This window comes from Sitophilus oryzae, unplaced genomic scaffold (genome assembly GCF_002938485.1).
Source record: "Sitophilus oryzae breed Bouriz unplaced genomic scaffold, Soryzae_2.0 scaffold_811_pilon_pilon, whole genome shotgun sequence".
In the NCBI taxonomy this organism is placed as follows: Eukaryota; Metazoa; Arthropoda; class Insecta; order Coleoptera; family Curculionidae; genus Sitophilus; species Sitophilus oryzae.
In genome coordinates, this window is record NW_022147430.1 from 1,613,389 (window position 1) to 1,629,505 (window position 16,117).

At 34.6% G+C, this 16,117-nt stretch overlaps 1 protein-coding gene across 3 annotated transcripts in view; it reads left to right on the forward strand.

Moving 5' to 3' along the window:
- Window positions 1–16,117, forward strand: part of LOC115889174 (protein pellino-like) — a 217,256-nt gene that overhangs the window by 155,172 nt on the left and 45,967 nt on the right. For 2 of the 3 annotated variants that reach the window (XM_030909130.1, XM_030909131.1), the window contains exon 2: window positions 11,962–12,063. In XM_030909130.1, coding sequence (XP_030764990.1) covers window positions 11,962–12,063 — 102 coding nt within the window. Of the gene's footprint in view, window positions 1–258; window positions 666–11,961; window positions 12,064–16,117 lie in introns of those variants that run through there. The other variant, XM_030909129.1, reaches the window with a different exon arrangement.

Sequence of the window (16,117 nt, forward strand, 5' to 3'; positions counted from 1 at the left end):
TTCTGAGATGCCAAGAGTATTGAAATTGTCACCACAGTATGTGTGTAATTTTTAATAACACGGTCTGTTAGTTTCAATATTAATTAGTAAATTATCTTCAAAAGTCTAGAGATCATAATCAACAAATCTAATTCTATTGTTACTGACTTTTGATGCAGTATCTAATCTACTCTTTTTAAATAAAAATATTTTGTTATATATTATCAATAGATCGTGTCCCGACAAGCAAAATTATAATTTGAAACGGGAAAGTTGATTTTATTGTTACCCAGGTCATCGCGTACATATCGTACAAGTCTTAACAAATCCTACACCGTCCGTTTTTAATTTTATACCTTAACTGTATTTTGATGCAAGTAGGAACAAGATGTCGACCAAAAGCTTCGACATGTTAGGAGGCGTTTGTTTAAATTTACACTAAACCAAGGGTGTCACATCAGTACCATCTTTTTCTCTGCTGTGAATAGAACTAAGCTAGTTTATATTTTTTAAATGTATGTTTTTGGAATGAGCAAAAGAAAGTTTCCGATAAAGGTTAGTGCGAGGGCTTTTCTAACTGAAGATGCGTCCATTGAGTTTTTTTCGGAGTTCGAAGTTGTTCCTGGGTGTAGCAGTGACAGTCCTTCTCGAGGGAAAAGAAGAAAAATTGTTATTTCAATGAAATTGTATGTATATTTATTTACTTATATTAGTCCGGTCGAGCTACCAAAATCCCTGTGTTTTTTGAAGGGGGTCTATTTTTTATGATCTAAATAATTTTTAAGGTGTTAACGTTGAAATTAAGCGCGGAAGTCATTTCGAAAATTTTGGCGTTTGGTCGCTACATTAAATTATACCAGAAGAATAAAAAAGTTGTAAATAAAAATAAACTGTAAACGGTAAGTAGCTAAACGACCAGTGAGACCTCTACGGATAGAGCTAGTGGAGCTCTATATTTGTCCTATTTAAACTGTGTTTTGAAAACGCAGAGTTTTCGAGATATTTAATTTGAAAAATTTCGATGGTCGATTTTCCGGATAATGCCCTTTGAAAAAAATTTATTATTAATTATTAACTTTTTCCGCTTTTCTCACCTGGTACGATTAGAAGACGTTAATGTAAGAATTCTAAATGCAATTTGACCCGCTTTTTTAGGTTATATTGTATTTAAATTGCCTAAAATGAAAAAATCGGTTTTTATTTTTTTCTCATCCTGTATGTACTTTTCTGACAACCTATGGATACTAAAAAAATTAGCTAATCAATATGCATCGATCCACGCCCAAAAATCTTCCAAATCGAAATAAGTAAAAAAAGGTCGATTTTGGCCGGGAAATCTTTTGGAAATTTTCGAAACTCAGTTTGTTTAAATGGGGCGATTATAGGGCTCTACTAGCTCTAACTGTAGATGCCTCATTGGTCGTTTAGCTACTTACCGTTTTCGAGATATTTGCGTTTTTCGGTATTGGAAAAATGTCAACTTTAAATCGTTTTCTACGAGTCCTTATGAAATTCTAACGAGAAATAGACCATGGAAGGGCGCCATCAGTCGTGCTAAATGGTTTCTTAGAATTAAAGGGTTTGGTAGATATTCAAAAAAAAAGTTGACAAAAGCAAAATTTCCAAAAAAAATTCCCGGTCAAAATCGTGCTTTTTTCGCTTACTCCGATTTGAAATTTTTTGGGCGTGGATCGATGCAGATCGATTAGTTAAATTTTTTAGTATCCACAGTTTGTCAAAAAAGCACATAGAGGGTAAGAAAAAAAATTAAAACCGATTTTTTAGTTCTCGCCAATTTTTTTAAAATACAACATAACCGAAAAAGTGGGTGATATTGCATGTAGAATTCTTACAATAACGTCTTCTAACCGTACCAGGTAAGAAAAGTGGAAAATGTTAATAAATAAAAAAATCGATTTTTTTTGAAGGGGTATACATCCAGAAAATCGAAATCTTTCAAATTAAATATCTCGGAAACTGTGCATTTTCGCAATTGTAAATACTTTATAGAAGCTCTAAGGCACTTTTATTCCTGTGTTACGTATTTATCTATAATAAATTGCAATTGGCTACTCCCGTGTGGTCGCCAGGATATAATGTGCATGTTGAACCAAATGAGAGGGTACAAAAGTAAAATCAAAAATTATTTACAGATTAATTTTAAAGTAGCCTTTAATGAGGGTTTAGAAAAAGATTATTATAAATGATAAATTATTAAGGTCCTTTCAGTTACCTCAGTTTCTCTCTATGTATTATGATGCAAAGCATAAGGTCTACGTTAAATTTAATGTATTAATCACGGCTCATCAAACACAAGGAAATTATAACAATTTTAACACAAACTATTATTTATCATTTTAAACGATACAATTGTATTGCTTAATATGCGTAAGACCGCGTGTAGTTGACATTATGATCACCGTCTACAGAATGCTATTTATGATGAATGTTTGTGAATATTTTACTTCTAATTCGGTTTTTTAAATTACGAATGGATTAGTAAGTTTTGCATTGATTTTATGAATTCAAAGGACTGATGTAATTTTTTTTTGTGATGCATTCAAATAAAGTTTACGCGGTTTCGCTTATACGAGGATTTATTAATTCCATATTAGGTTAGAAAAGGTTTATGTATGTGACACAATGTAGAATGAGTGGAATGGGGGGGGGTTAATGGTGATTAACTGGCGGTGGCTAAAGATCTATTATGTCCCCCTTTCTTGAGTTATAATCATCATACAGTCTATAACTTATCATACAAGGAAGATCCTGTTGTGGGGGGGACAGGGTATTTCCCATCCTTCTCTGCCAACAACTGTTCATCCTCCGGGGAGTGGACATCTAGGAAAGTATACACCCTTTCACGGTTGGGGTTTAGCCTTCCGTGCCCTTCACAGTCGAGGAGCTTCTCTCAAGCTCAATAACCCTTGAAGTGGGCCTGTCTCCATTTTCTCCACCTCTTTAACTTTGTCTCTCCTTAGACCTGATACCGGTGTAGTCCCGGATCTATAACAGAGGATATATCTCTCTTTCTCTATTGCCTCCCCGGATTTGAGGTCAATTCTTATTGTGAGGACCTGACCATGGCCCTCCTCCCTCGAGTTGATGACTCGCCAACTCGATGTCCTTACATTGGAGTTCTGGAAAATCTGGTTATACACTGCTAAGGTTAGTCCGTCCACTTCTACAGACCTCCAGAAAGACGAGAATACAATGGGTGCCCCAAAGTTGAGACCAGTAGAGGCTAGTCTTCTGTCTAGCCAGGCATCACTTTGACCTGGTCCCGCCATAATAAGATTTAGGTTTTTGGTGAGGTTGAATCACTCTTTATTTCTAACTAAACTTTTTGCAAGGAACAAAATTGATATACAACTTTAAGATAAGGATTTTGTGAATAAACATGATAATATAATCAGGAATAAACTACTGCTGCGATTTATTTTCTTGTGAATTTTGTGTTCAGTAGTAAAATCACGATTGTCCGGTAATTTTCATTCGATCCAAAAAAAAATAAATCAAAAAATGCCTTATGCTGGATTAACAGATGTACAGAGGCAAAGAATTATTCCTCTTATGGAGAACAAGGAATGTCCCAAAAAGGACGTAGCAGAGATAGTCGTCCAAGAGTCACAACTGAAACTGAACAAGACTGCTTTGTGCGCCAAATTGCTAGAAAAAATGCCAATGTTCCTTATCCAGAGCTACAAAGACAACTTCTGGCAGCTACAGGTGTGAACGTTTCAGTTGAAATCATAAGAAAAAGGCTTCGTGCTCGAGGGTTGTACATGTAGAGTGGGAGAGAGTTAAGCGGGCCCATACATTATCAAACGAATTGCGCAACAAAGCGATGCGCAATTTGTTGCGTTGAAGTTGTTGCGTTGCACAACTGATTCAGCGGCCCATACATTATCAAACAAGTTGCGCAACAAAGCGATTCGCAACTTTGCGTTGCACACTTGCATCACCCATGCACTTGGTAAAATTGTGATAAAACTTTTTATTAAAAGTTGTGCATTGTTCGAGAAACAATCATGTCCTCAATTGCCATTGCGTCCATTATTATCGTATATATGATATGATATGAGATGATGTCGATGATACCAAAAAACGAAAAAGAAAACAAAGAATTTGGATGAAAGAACTAAAAGAACTAAAATATTGCTCAACGAAGCGCAACACACACAAACACTACACAACGCGTTGCGCAAACAGTCCTGTTGCACAAAAGAATTCAAACATTCTTGAAACTTATCAAACAATTGCGCAACGCATCAAACATTACCATACATTGGCAACTCGTTGCGCAACAGCCTGTGTTGCGCAATTTGTTAATGTATCTGTGGGCCGCTTTACGGATCCCACAGTTATCTCGGCAAAATAAAATTGACCGGCTCAATTGGTGCCTTCAACATGAAAACTGGACAATTGAGAATTGGCAAAATGTTCTTTTTTCTTTGGTAAGGACTGAGTTTTATTCATAAACAAAAAATGTTCATATGTTTGGTTGTATGTATTTTATGTAAAATATACGCAGCGTTTTCACAGAACGTAACCTCCGCGTAAAACGAATGAATCCTGTACTTGAAAATAATAAAAATATAACAGGAGCTAAAAATTATCCCAAAAAAGTCTTATTCTAAAAATTAAAATTGTTTGTTTTTCCACACATCTGTGTAAGGTAAATTTAAACTAACCGTTCATACTAATTCATTAAGTTAAAAATTATATTAATTCATTGATAAAATATATCGGTTTGTAATATAAACGCTTAAACAGGAATATGTCGATTATTAATGGTTTATTATTTTCAATAATTTTTCGGTTAATAGCAAAATAATTTTCAGTAAATATATTACAATAAATATTGATAACGGTGTAATCTACTGCATGTAATTGATATTTGTTTGTAACCGCCCCAAAACACAATTTAGATATTCCACATTCAATATTGACAAGTTGATATAGTTATTGTAGGAGGAAGATAATAATGTTAACGATTTTAATGTAGGACGGCGGCTTATTGAACATATTATTGAATAATATGTGTTTTTCATTATTTTCATTTAATAACATTATAACTTTATACGAGAAAACAGAAAAATCTGTAAAACTATTTTATCCACGATTATTATACAGAGAATTTTTATTCATTCGTATGAAGCGTTTAAGGTGATATTTTTTCTACCAGTGGGATAAAATGATATGTAAATCTACCAGGTAGCTTGTGAATGCGGTGAGTCGTATAGTGGAGAGACAAACATCCTTTAAATGTACAACTTTTAACAAGCCTAACAAACATATACGTTGTTTAATGTTTATTCTGAGGCGATTTTTCGGGAAGCTTTGTCTTCAACAGATTGCGGTATTAAAGTCAACGGCGATTGCGAACAACATTAGATTTGCCGATGATACCGTTCTTATTGCCGACTTTGATACTCGGCTCCAGAGTTTAGTGGAGCGACTTGAAGGCTCCTGTAAGAAATACGGGATGAAAATCAATTCCTCTAAAACCAAAGTCATGGTATTTGGAAAAAAACAAAATGTACTAATTCCTATTAAAATAGAGGGCAATACCTTAGAACAGGTCTACAAGTTCAAATATTTGGGGTCCTGGATAGTTAACACCTTGAACAACGACGTGGAAATAAAAACCAGAATGGAACAAGCGAGAAATTCATTTTTAAAAATGAAGAACGTTTTCTAGAACCCTAGATTGGACTTTGAGTTGAGAACTAGGCTCGTCAAGTGTTATGTTTGGTCAGTCCTATTATACGGAGCAGAAACATGATATTGAAAGTTCAAGAGATGAATCGCCACGAAACATGAATATATCGAAGAATGCTTAACATTCCATGAACAGCCCATATCACAAATACTGAAGTTTACAACAGAATAGGCAGAGAAAGAGAATTGCTCAATATAATAAAAATAAGAAAAACACCATACTTAAGGTATATATTGAGAAATGAAAAATACCTTATACCGTCTTACAGTTAATAGTTAAGGGTAAAATTGTAGGAAAAAAAGGTCTCGGCAGGAAAAAAACTATCTTGGTTAAGAAACATCAGAAATTGGACTCACCTAACTTTTGAAGAACTCATAAGGAAAGCCGAGAATCGTGAAGATTTTGCCAATGTGATGCCAACCTCCAGGAAAGAGACGGCACATAAAGAAGAAGAAGAACAAACATACGCACAGAGATGAAACAATGTCTCATGTCATTGCAGAACATGTGTGGTCCAAACAACACAACATAAACTGTTCACAGGAAACCTCATTGAAAAAAAAAACGTAAAAAAATAAGGAAGCCGTTTTATAAAAAACAATAATAACGTCTTTAGCGCGATCCCAGTATGGAAATCTCCATGATATGGCAACCACTTATAAAATGCACTAACGCGGGTATTCTCAGTGGACAACCAAACTTCTGTTCAACCTTCTGCTTGACCGCACTTAACTTTTTCACGGGTGAATGTATTAATGCCCAGTATATAATCTTAGTTTAGATGTAGCTATTTCGATTAATTTACACTTGATAAAAGCCTCACAAAAGTACAGCGATTAGCAGCTCTAGGTACAACTGGAGCAAGGAACGACACAGCGCAAGCTGCGCTAGAAGTAATTCTGGACTTGCAATCAATCGACTGGCTGGTGAAGGATTTAGCCACTAAGGGTGCTCTAAGATTAAGGAAATCCAATCTGTGGAACCAGGCCAACTACGCTCACTCGAGGATATTGCCAGAGATAGGGAGAATCATGGCGAATACGAGTACACATCTGCTAGACCAGAAAACGGACTATATGCTCATCAAATATGATTTTGGAGAGAAGATAAGGATTCGCATCCCGACAAGAGAAGAATGGGAAAGCAACCGAGTAATGAACACTCAAGAGATAGCAGTCTACACAGATGCTTCCGTAACTTCAAGAGGCACAAACTGTGATGGATTGCCGAGAAGCACTGTCCTGGCTGCGTCAATACGTTGCTACTCTGAGGTGTGTGCCAGGCCAATGTGGTATGCCAATGTGGTGGGCAACCAAGAAGCAGGCAGTCTCGCCAAAGAGGGGGCCAGGGGAGAGGCCGTAACAGATGACCCACCATTTGTGACGATCAATACCATAGAGTTATCAATACACTGAAGGAAGCTATAGCAACTACCATCTAGACCAAGCTGCAAGAGACGTGGCAAAACCGTGAGGACTGCGCTACAGCTCGAAGACAGCTGTGGTCAGTAGTAGATAGCAAAAAGACACAACAACAACTACTAGAGCACAAAAAACCTAGTACGCATAATTGTAGGTGTCATCACTGGAAACTGCCCCCTGAAACCATAGAGCACCTGCTGTGCCACTGTCTGGCACTGGAATACCGACGCGACGCTTTAAAACTTTAGGGCAAGGTTTTTTGGTTGGATTGCTTTAACGCAAAGAAAGAATGAGAGGAAGGTTTAGTACATTAATAAGAGGGGTATCGCAATAGGCCCAAGGCCTCTGAGTGAGGGATCAAACTTTATCCCAAACCCCAGCAGCTAACGTAACTTAACACACTTGATAACGGCCAGTGAGATATTTGATCGAAAAGTTGTGAAGTTAAAATGAATAAAGGCAATTGAAGTTCATTTTTTTTAGTGTCAATCCGTGTTCTATTTTGAGGATAATTAAATTATTATTATTTTGATTTAACACTTAAACAGATTTACAATGCGAAAATAAGGTTCAAAGCTGAACGTTGTGTTATTCTGATAACTCACGCACATTTTTATATTGCTAAATTTAAAATTCTAGCGCTAAAATTAGAGTCTGGACCGCGACCTAGTCTAACCGGATATTGCGACGACCTTGAAGATTAGTGCTGTTGTTCGAAATTAATTATCTAAAGGTCCCCATACACTTCGGTTATTTTACACGATTTCAGCCCAGCGAGTAGGACTGTTTTGGTCAGTTACAAAAACACTCACAAAAACGTAACATAAACTCAGTTATGTGAGTGATTGGCCTAGTTTTACCTGTTCGTTATATCTGTCTTCGCTAGATATTTTTACTAAAACCACGCAGTTTTATTTTAAGCCAGTGTAGTTGCGCGAACAGTCCTTTATATATTTTTTTTACCGCAACTTTAGAATTTTCTTTTTTACCGCAATTAACGCCACCACTTTTAACGAATTATTTCTCGAATATTAATTCTGTGCTATAGTTCTTACAGAGTATAACAAATCAAGGAGTAGCGTCACTTCGGTTCCGAAATTTACAAGCGCATGCGCGAAATAGACAGGATCCACGTCAACATAGGATACGAATCAGCCGGCCGAATTTAGTCAGGTAGCAAAGGCAATAAAACATGATATTGACATTTGAGTGCGAAACGTGTTAATTGTTGTTTGCTGTGTTTTTAATAATTATTATTAATAATGCCAGGAACATGTTGTGCGTATCGCCCTTGTAAGACCAGGAGATAAGAAATCCATGTTTTCATTTCGCAAAGACTATGATCGTAAGTACATTTAACCATGTATTATAAAGTGTTCTATGAGTCCACTTCAAGTTTCTTACAGTGTATTCGACATAGTTCACGTTTTGAGCAGTGTATTAGGGTACGAACATAGTGGAGGCAGGTTTCTGCTTTCCGGCAACCAGCGCCGTCTCTGGGGACCTATTCTTGACCACGTATCGCTCACATCTCGCATCTCCGAAAAAACCATATAACAATACACGTGATGCGTAACTTTGCGTATATGCCGTGTATTGTTATATGGCTTTTTCGGAGATGCGAGCAGGGTTCGGAAGTAGTTAATTAAAGGAAATTTACCTGATTAACTAACCTAACCTAACCTAACCATATCCAAACGCCGCTCCCGCCGCGCCGGCCCCGCACATAGGGGTATTTGGTCTATAAACCTGGCCAAAAGTGAAATATTTTTATTTTCATTTTTTATCTTAACTGAATACAAATCTATAAATACTAAACGTAAGCGCGTTTATTAGCTTTTTTTAAGTCGTAAGTTGACTATCAAATAAATAATATATTTCAATTATAAGTATGAATTATCTTGAGTGTATTCTGAAAATTTCTAAGATTATAAAATAGTGGAATTGTTTGTAGTGCTTTTTTTACAAATTGTTTATAATAACTGTCATGATGGATACAGAGCCAGCTGGCAAGTCCTGTTTTATGCCATATTTTTATTTTGAAACGTTTCCTTCTATTCTATTTCTTTATAATGTTTTATATTTAAAAAATCAGAGGCATTTTTATAAGGTGTAAGACTATTCAGCAATATTCCGCATGGAAATTAGTATCCGTTCAGTGCTTAAAGTCTCCAGCTTTGTAATATGTACAAAAATCTTGCCAATATTTGCCACTGCCAAAAAAAACATTGATTTAAATAGATTCTTAAACGAAATAGTCTTTACCCTATAACACCTATCCTCGCTCAAATATCGTCTATAATATACAAATTACTTTCTTGTTCTAGCATCCTCATCCAATTGCTTGGTTTTGCACAGAATGCACCCTCTCCTCTAATAATTTGATCGGTGGAAAAGGTTTCAGAGTAGAGGAAAAAATATTGTGTAGGAAAAACAAAATAGGGTTCCATATTAGCACCCTCTCCTCTAATAATTAATATTACTAGCAAAAAAGCAAAAAAATCATAAAACATAATTTTGGCCAACTTTTAGTTTAACAGAAATAAATAAATTTTCGTTCCGGTAAAAGCGAGAACGCCGATGAACGCTGGTTGACGGCTCCTACCTGCTTTCACTGTGAACTAGCCGATTTGAAAACACGCTTTAATTTTTCAAGGTTATAAGCGCGAGGCGGCGCGGCGCGGCGCTACGATGTACCCATATACAGGGTGTCCCAGAAATAAGTGCAAGTATTTTAACTTAACTGGTAGTATAGTTCAACCTCAGAAACACGCCTATGAGGTTTTTTTCTAAATATTTTTTTTTGAAAATGCGGAATTTTTTGAAAATATTTTTGGAATTTTTTTGCAATTTTTTTTAGTTTTTATCTCGGTTTTTATTTAAAAAAATAATTTCTTGATAATATGGCAACATAGGTAGTAGATTAAATTTTTTTTAAAAGATCCAGTGGTTCTCAAACAAATCTCGAAGTATTTTAAAGAATATGTAAGGACCAAGAACTATTGACTACAATAAAACGACGGAAAGCAGCATATTTTGGTCATATTTTTCGAAATAACAAATATAGTTTCCTACAGCTGATCGTTGAGGGAAAGATTGAAGGACGACGAGGCATCGGGCGTAAACGGTTTTCCTGCATGCGGAATTTGCGCCAATGGTTTAATATAGGAGAGGCAAGTGTAATTATCCGTTCGGCTCAAGACAGGGAGGAATTCCAATTGATGGTCGCCAACCTCCGATGAGGAGAAGGCACATGAAGAAGGTTCTCAAAATTTGAGCAAAAAATCATTTTTTTTGGAAATTTTCAAAGTAAAATAACTCCGTTATTTTGGACTTATTTGAAAAACGATAAAGAGAAAATATGTTTCTTTTATCGAGATCTACCACCCTTTAAAATACTTGCACTTATTTCTGGGATACCCTGTTTATAACAATACACGTGATGCGTATACGCAAAGTTGCGAACGATGTCAAGAATAGGTACCCAGATTGGCGCTGGCTACCAGTAAGCGGCAAACCTGCTTGCACTGTGTTCGCACACTTAGTCAGAACCTTCAAAGCCGGCGGCTAAAATTGGAACATCAATCATCAAATGTTCCGACGCTTACTGTCGCTACTCGTTGATTTGTTATACTCTGGTTCTTATCTACGGCTCGGATAAAATGAAGTGTTAAAAATGAGACAGTGGGTGGAGGTTGCTTGTCCGTGCTTTTTATCTGCGCGGTTTTAACTGTACGACTAAAACCGAGCGAAATAACCGTGTATGGAGGCCTTTAAAAGTGGACGTTATATGGTTTATTTTTTGACATGTATTTTTGAACAACATATTATTCACAACAGAATTTGTTGATGCATTTCTATTAAGTTTGTTTTTTAATTGGATTAAAAAAATACTTCTCCGTACAAATTTTTCTCTTTCAATGATTATGCAACGATTTGATTGATTTATTCAGTTTAGCTAAAGCAAATGGATTTTACATGTATATCCTTTAGTTCACGTGACTTTAATCAGTTTGACCGAGACAGGTTAAATTGGAACTTTACAAAATAGCTTTATGTTATTGATGTGGTTTTTAAATAAATAAATTAGTCAAAGAGGTTTAACAATAAGATACAAAGATTCTTATATTAATCTTTGTTAATTTGATCTTTTTTTTTATTTTGTTTTTCTTATGTAGATTTGTATTTTTTTCCTTATTGGTGACTTGTCTTTTACAGAATAAAATATTATTCTATTATTATTAATACATAGTGATTTTTTGTCCCACCTTGATATACAGTGTTAAATTTTATTTTGTCCCAGATTTAGCAGACTACAACTTTTTTATTTTCGGAATTACAGTAGGTATTCATTCAAAAATCAAATTGTAGGGTTTTTAGTCGAGTTTAATTGTGTATTACCAAAAATGTCATACGCCGGCGCCGTCAGTTATTGGTATAAACTCTATTTTTTTTAAATGGGGCGCTCTGTATATTAGATGTGTATGTGTGTACTAAAATAATTCGAAAACGATTTACGCAAATATAGACAAACTATATTATATTTGAAGTAGGAAGATAAAGATATTTTTAAAAATCTTAAAATATACAGGGTGTTCCGTTAAAAAATGTTAAAACATTCTTAACATTCTGATTTTTTTTGTTATTTTTTTTTCTACTATTTTGGCTAATTTTAATAATGTTAATAAAAGAAAATAGAACGTAAGATTAAATTCTCTAATAGTGATTTAACTCAGAGCCAGATATAATTTTGAAACATTGAAAAAAGAATGTAGTAACTTGATATATTTTTTTTTAATATTTAGTTACCATTACTAAAGAAAACTTTTGTTTCAGATCTGATGGCACGGACTCTCCTATAATAGAGGAGTCACATGACAGTGCCATTTCAGACAAGCCTAAGCAGCAAGTCAAGTATGGCGAACTAGTTATTTTAGGGTGAGTAAATCTATTTTTCAAATTATTTGAAGGGTACGGGGGTCAAAACATTGTGGGTCAAACATGTCATTGCATTTTCTGATGAAAATAAACAAAATCCCATCTTATTTTTGGGGAAAATAGATTGAGATGCTCCTTAATTCCCCCTAGCACCTGACTAGGAGCTACCCCACCAACGACAAGGTGTCGTACCTCTTAGATGAAGTACCAAAACCTAACTTCTAATGACCTTCTTGAGGTGATAACTATATCCACACAAAGAAAAACTCAAATATAAATTTATTGGTAACGATCCGGCCTCTGTTTACTTCATTTTCAATAAGGCTTATCAATACATAAAAGTGGGCAATAATTTTTTATTTTAGCTGTTATGACCAACAAGTCACCTTTCTATTCTTTAGTCGTGGACTTCTTTTCTTTGGTCTTGGATTGTTCGCAATTTAATTTCTCCATGTGTTACAACAATTCATAGCTTTTTAAGTATATTTTAAAGCATTTTAGGAATGCATCATTTCGTTAACTAAAAAAAGTAACAATTACATATTATTTTTTGCCCTCCAATAATGATAAATGTCACTGTAACTATTTCACGATTATCTCAAAATTTAATTAAGTAAGCGAATTTAATGAGTTTTTTATTAGCGACGACGCGACAGACGTAGAGGTAAATAATATCTTTGTATGGATTTTTCCTTAACCTCTTTAGTCGTTAACTATAAAACGGCCATAAAACCGTATGAAATTTATATTAAACACAGTACTATTTCGCCACAAATATATACTAAACCAGAGACTAAACGAATTGAAAAATCAGGGAATGTTAGGTTATAATATAATCCTGGTTATAACTCTCCTGGACGAGACTGACATTAAGTTTGTCATTAACGGTACATCGGTTGTCACGGGAAATAAATCTTTTACTTGATTTGTTTATAGTTATAGCGCACATAAGATTTAATAGTATTTTCAATTTCAAATCAAGGATATTAGTCCAGTAAATAACAACACGAAAAGATCCAAGCCGTAATCCGTCGACCTTGAGTTTTTGGCGGATTGTGTACCTTTTGGGGAGTAGTTTTAGAGAAAAAAATTTTAACAGCGTGCGATTTGTTTTAACAGTTGTTCTTAGAGTCTCTAAGCAACTCAGAGAGTTTGAAGTATTTGTTTAATCACATTTTATGATAAAAAACAACTATTCGTAAGTGGCTTTTCCCCTTTTTTTGGGATTTCCGAAAAGTGTCGCAAACAACAGAAAATTGCATAATAACTTTATAACAAACTCCTCAAAATCTGGCATATTTTCTCAATGACTCGACGGATTTTCAAAAACGAAGCGGGGAAATATAGAGAATTGAAAGCTCTTTTCATTGCGGTGCCACTTGACCCCCCATCCCATTTGAAAAAAGTTGGGGGATGACACCCCCGCTTAGAGGGTTGAAGATTTTGCAGTCATTTTTGGGGTAAAAGTTGTCCCCCTCACAAACAAAATTGACGTGTTTTTGGATTTTCTGAAAAAAAAATTACCCTGGCCGTTATGCCGTGTGGAACGTTTTCGATGGGCCACCCTGTATGAACAATTTCACATGGGTCGCGTATGCTCTGTCCGGATGAGTTATCTTGAAAAAACATCCTCGCGGGCCAGTTCCATGAATTTAAATGAACAATTTCACATGGGTCGCGTATGCTCCGTCCGCATGAGCTATCTTGAGGAAACTTCCGCGCGGACGGTCCGCTTCATCTGAAAGCGCTGTAAAGGACGCATACAGGCCTATGTTCTACCTCAAAAGTTAGACTATTTTTTCATAGAGTACCCAGTTATTTTGAAAATAAATAATAAACATGAAGTTTTTTGCTTCTGCGTAATTCTAATGAAATTTAGATTTTTATGCGACCAGTCTTTATATACTATTAGAAAGGGATGTAAAAGAGTCATTGCGAAATTGGATGTTTTATGTATAGCCCGCCACGCATAAAAATTACTCCTAACGCTCCTAACGCTCCACACATACAGGGTGTCCCAATATTTCGTGGATATAGAACTACTACGTATTTTTGGAATCAAAATAAGTTCATTGGATACAATGTACCTCTATACCAGGGTTTCTTAAACTTTTTGCAGTCACGGACCACTTTCGCGATTTGTACAATTCCACGGACCCCTATCAGAAATAATAGAGGAAAATAAAAAAAGCCTTATTTACATAAAAAAGAAAACGTAATAAATATGTTTACAATTAACTGGCGTAATGCAGACCGCGGACCCCTGATATACATGCTATGAACCGCTAAGAAACTTAACACTTTAAGAAATCCTGCTCTATACAAAAGGAGGCATCAAACTTTAAAAAAATAAAAAACATTTTTTCAGATATTTTAAGAACCGTTATTCCAATTTGAATGAGATTTTGGGTGTCTATATATTGCATACAAACAAGGGTATTGCTAAGTGCTTTAACATTTGGCTTTCAAAAATATCAAGACGGGAAATACGGGAGGGGTGAAAACTACCCATACCTCTACATAAATTTAAATACAGTAAAACTTCCCATTTCGGCCACTTCTAAAAAGCGGTCACTTACTGGAGCGGCGAGCTCTCGCCAAAACCAATAGCCGCGTAAGCGCCTGTCAGCCCAGAGATGTATTCAAAAAATTTTACACGTGACGTAAAAAATTATTCGACTGTGCTAGAACATAATTTAGATACACGTTTTTTAAATTGTTGACTTTAAATAAATATGCATTCTCAAAGAAAAACATTTAAAAAACAAATTAATTAATTTATTTCTAGAAATAACAGCAAAATGAAATAAGTACATTGATTACTTATAGTTATTTACGAATGTTTCTAAATTAGGAGCTTTCGGTTTTTGTTTGCTACATTTAAGTTCTTAGTAATATTCTTTAAGGTATAATAATTTCTAACTTTTGCGTATAAATTTAACAAAAAATACATTATAGGAAAATTTTGATTGATGGTTGAATTTAATTGTCTGAAATAATTTAACGAATTTACATAATATATTTTCATTTAAGAAAAGTTCTTCAAAATTGTTCTGAAAAATTTTATAAAAAAACTTTTTTAAAAACAAGTTTTTATTTAAATACACTAAAAAGAATAAAATAAACTTTTTCTTTAGAACTTTTATTATGAACTTATAACGTCATTACACAATTTTAATATTATATAAAAGCTTGTCGCGAGATTTGAGTGTACATTTGCACTCATAAAAATCTGGTACGACAACTTTATCTTGTAATTCCTGGTCTAGTGGTCTATCATAACAGAAACTTTGAGAATGAGACAGGGTAGACACAGGTTTTAGTTAATTTACTTGTTTATCGATGTAGAGAAATCTCGCGACAAGCTTTTATATATCTAATATTAAAATTGTGTAATGACGTTCTAAGTTCATAATAAAAGTTTTAAAGAAAAAGAGTTTATTTTATTCTTTTTAGTGTATTTAAATAAAAGATTGTTTTTAAAAAAGGTTTTTTTATAAAATTTATTTTCTACTTTTTAGTTATGCTGGTTTCTCAGTGCCACACACTTAACAATTGACAGTTCAAATGTGAGATAAATAAAATGAAAACCGACTATGGGGTAGGGGGCATCCAATATATCGATTTTTATCAAAATCGGACAACTTTGAAATTTTTTTAACAGCTGTCAAATTTGACAGCTTAAATTTTTTTCTTTCATTTTAGCCCATGGCCATCCTATATATCAATTTTTATGAAAATCGGTTGACTTTGAAATTTTGACATGTCATTAAACTGTCATTTTTTCAAGATGGCCGCCCATATAATTTTTTTCATATGTATATACCCACAATATACCCATACAGGTTGTTAAATTGTTCATTACTCGCGGCAAGAGTTTTATGGTTGAAATAACCTCGGCCCGCTCGTCGATAGACAACGCGACGGGACGAGTAAGCAGAAAAATCAATAATGCATACGTTCTCAATAGGCAGTGTTGCCATTCTGTTTCCCTATAAGTAACTGTCGAGTTAACAACCTGTATATATATATATATATATATATATATATATAT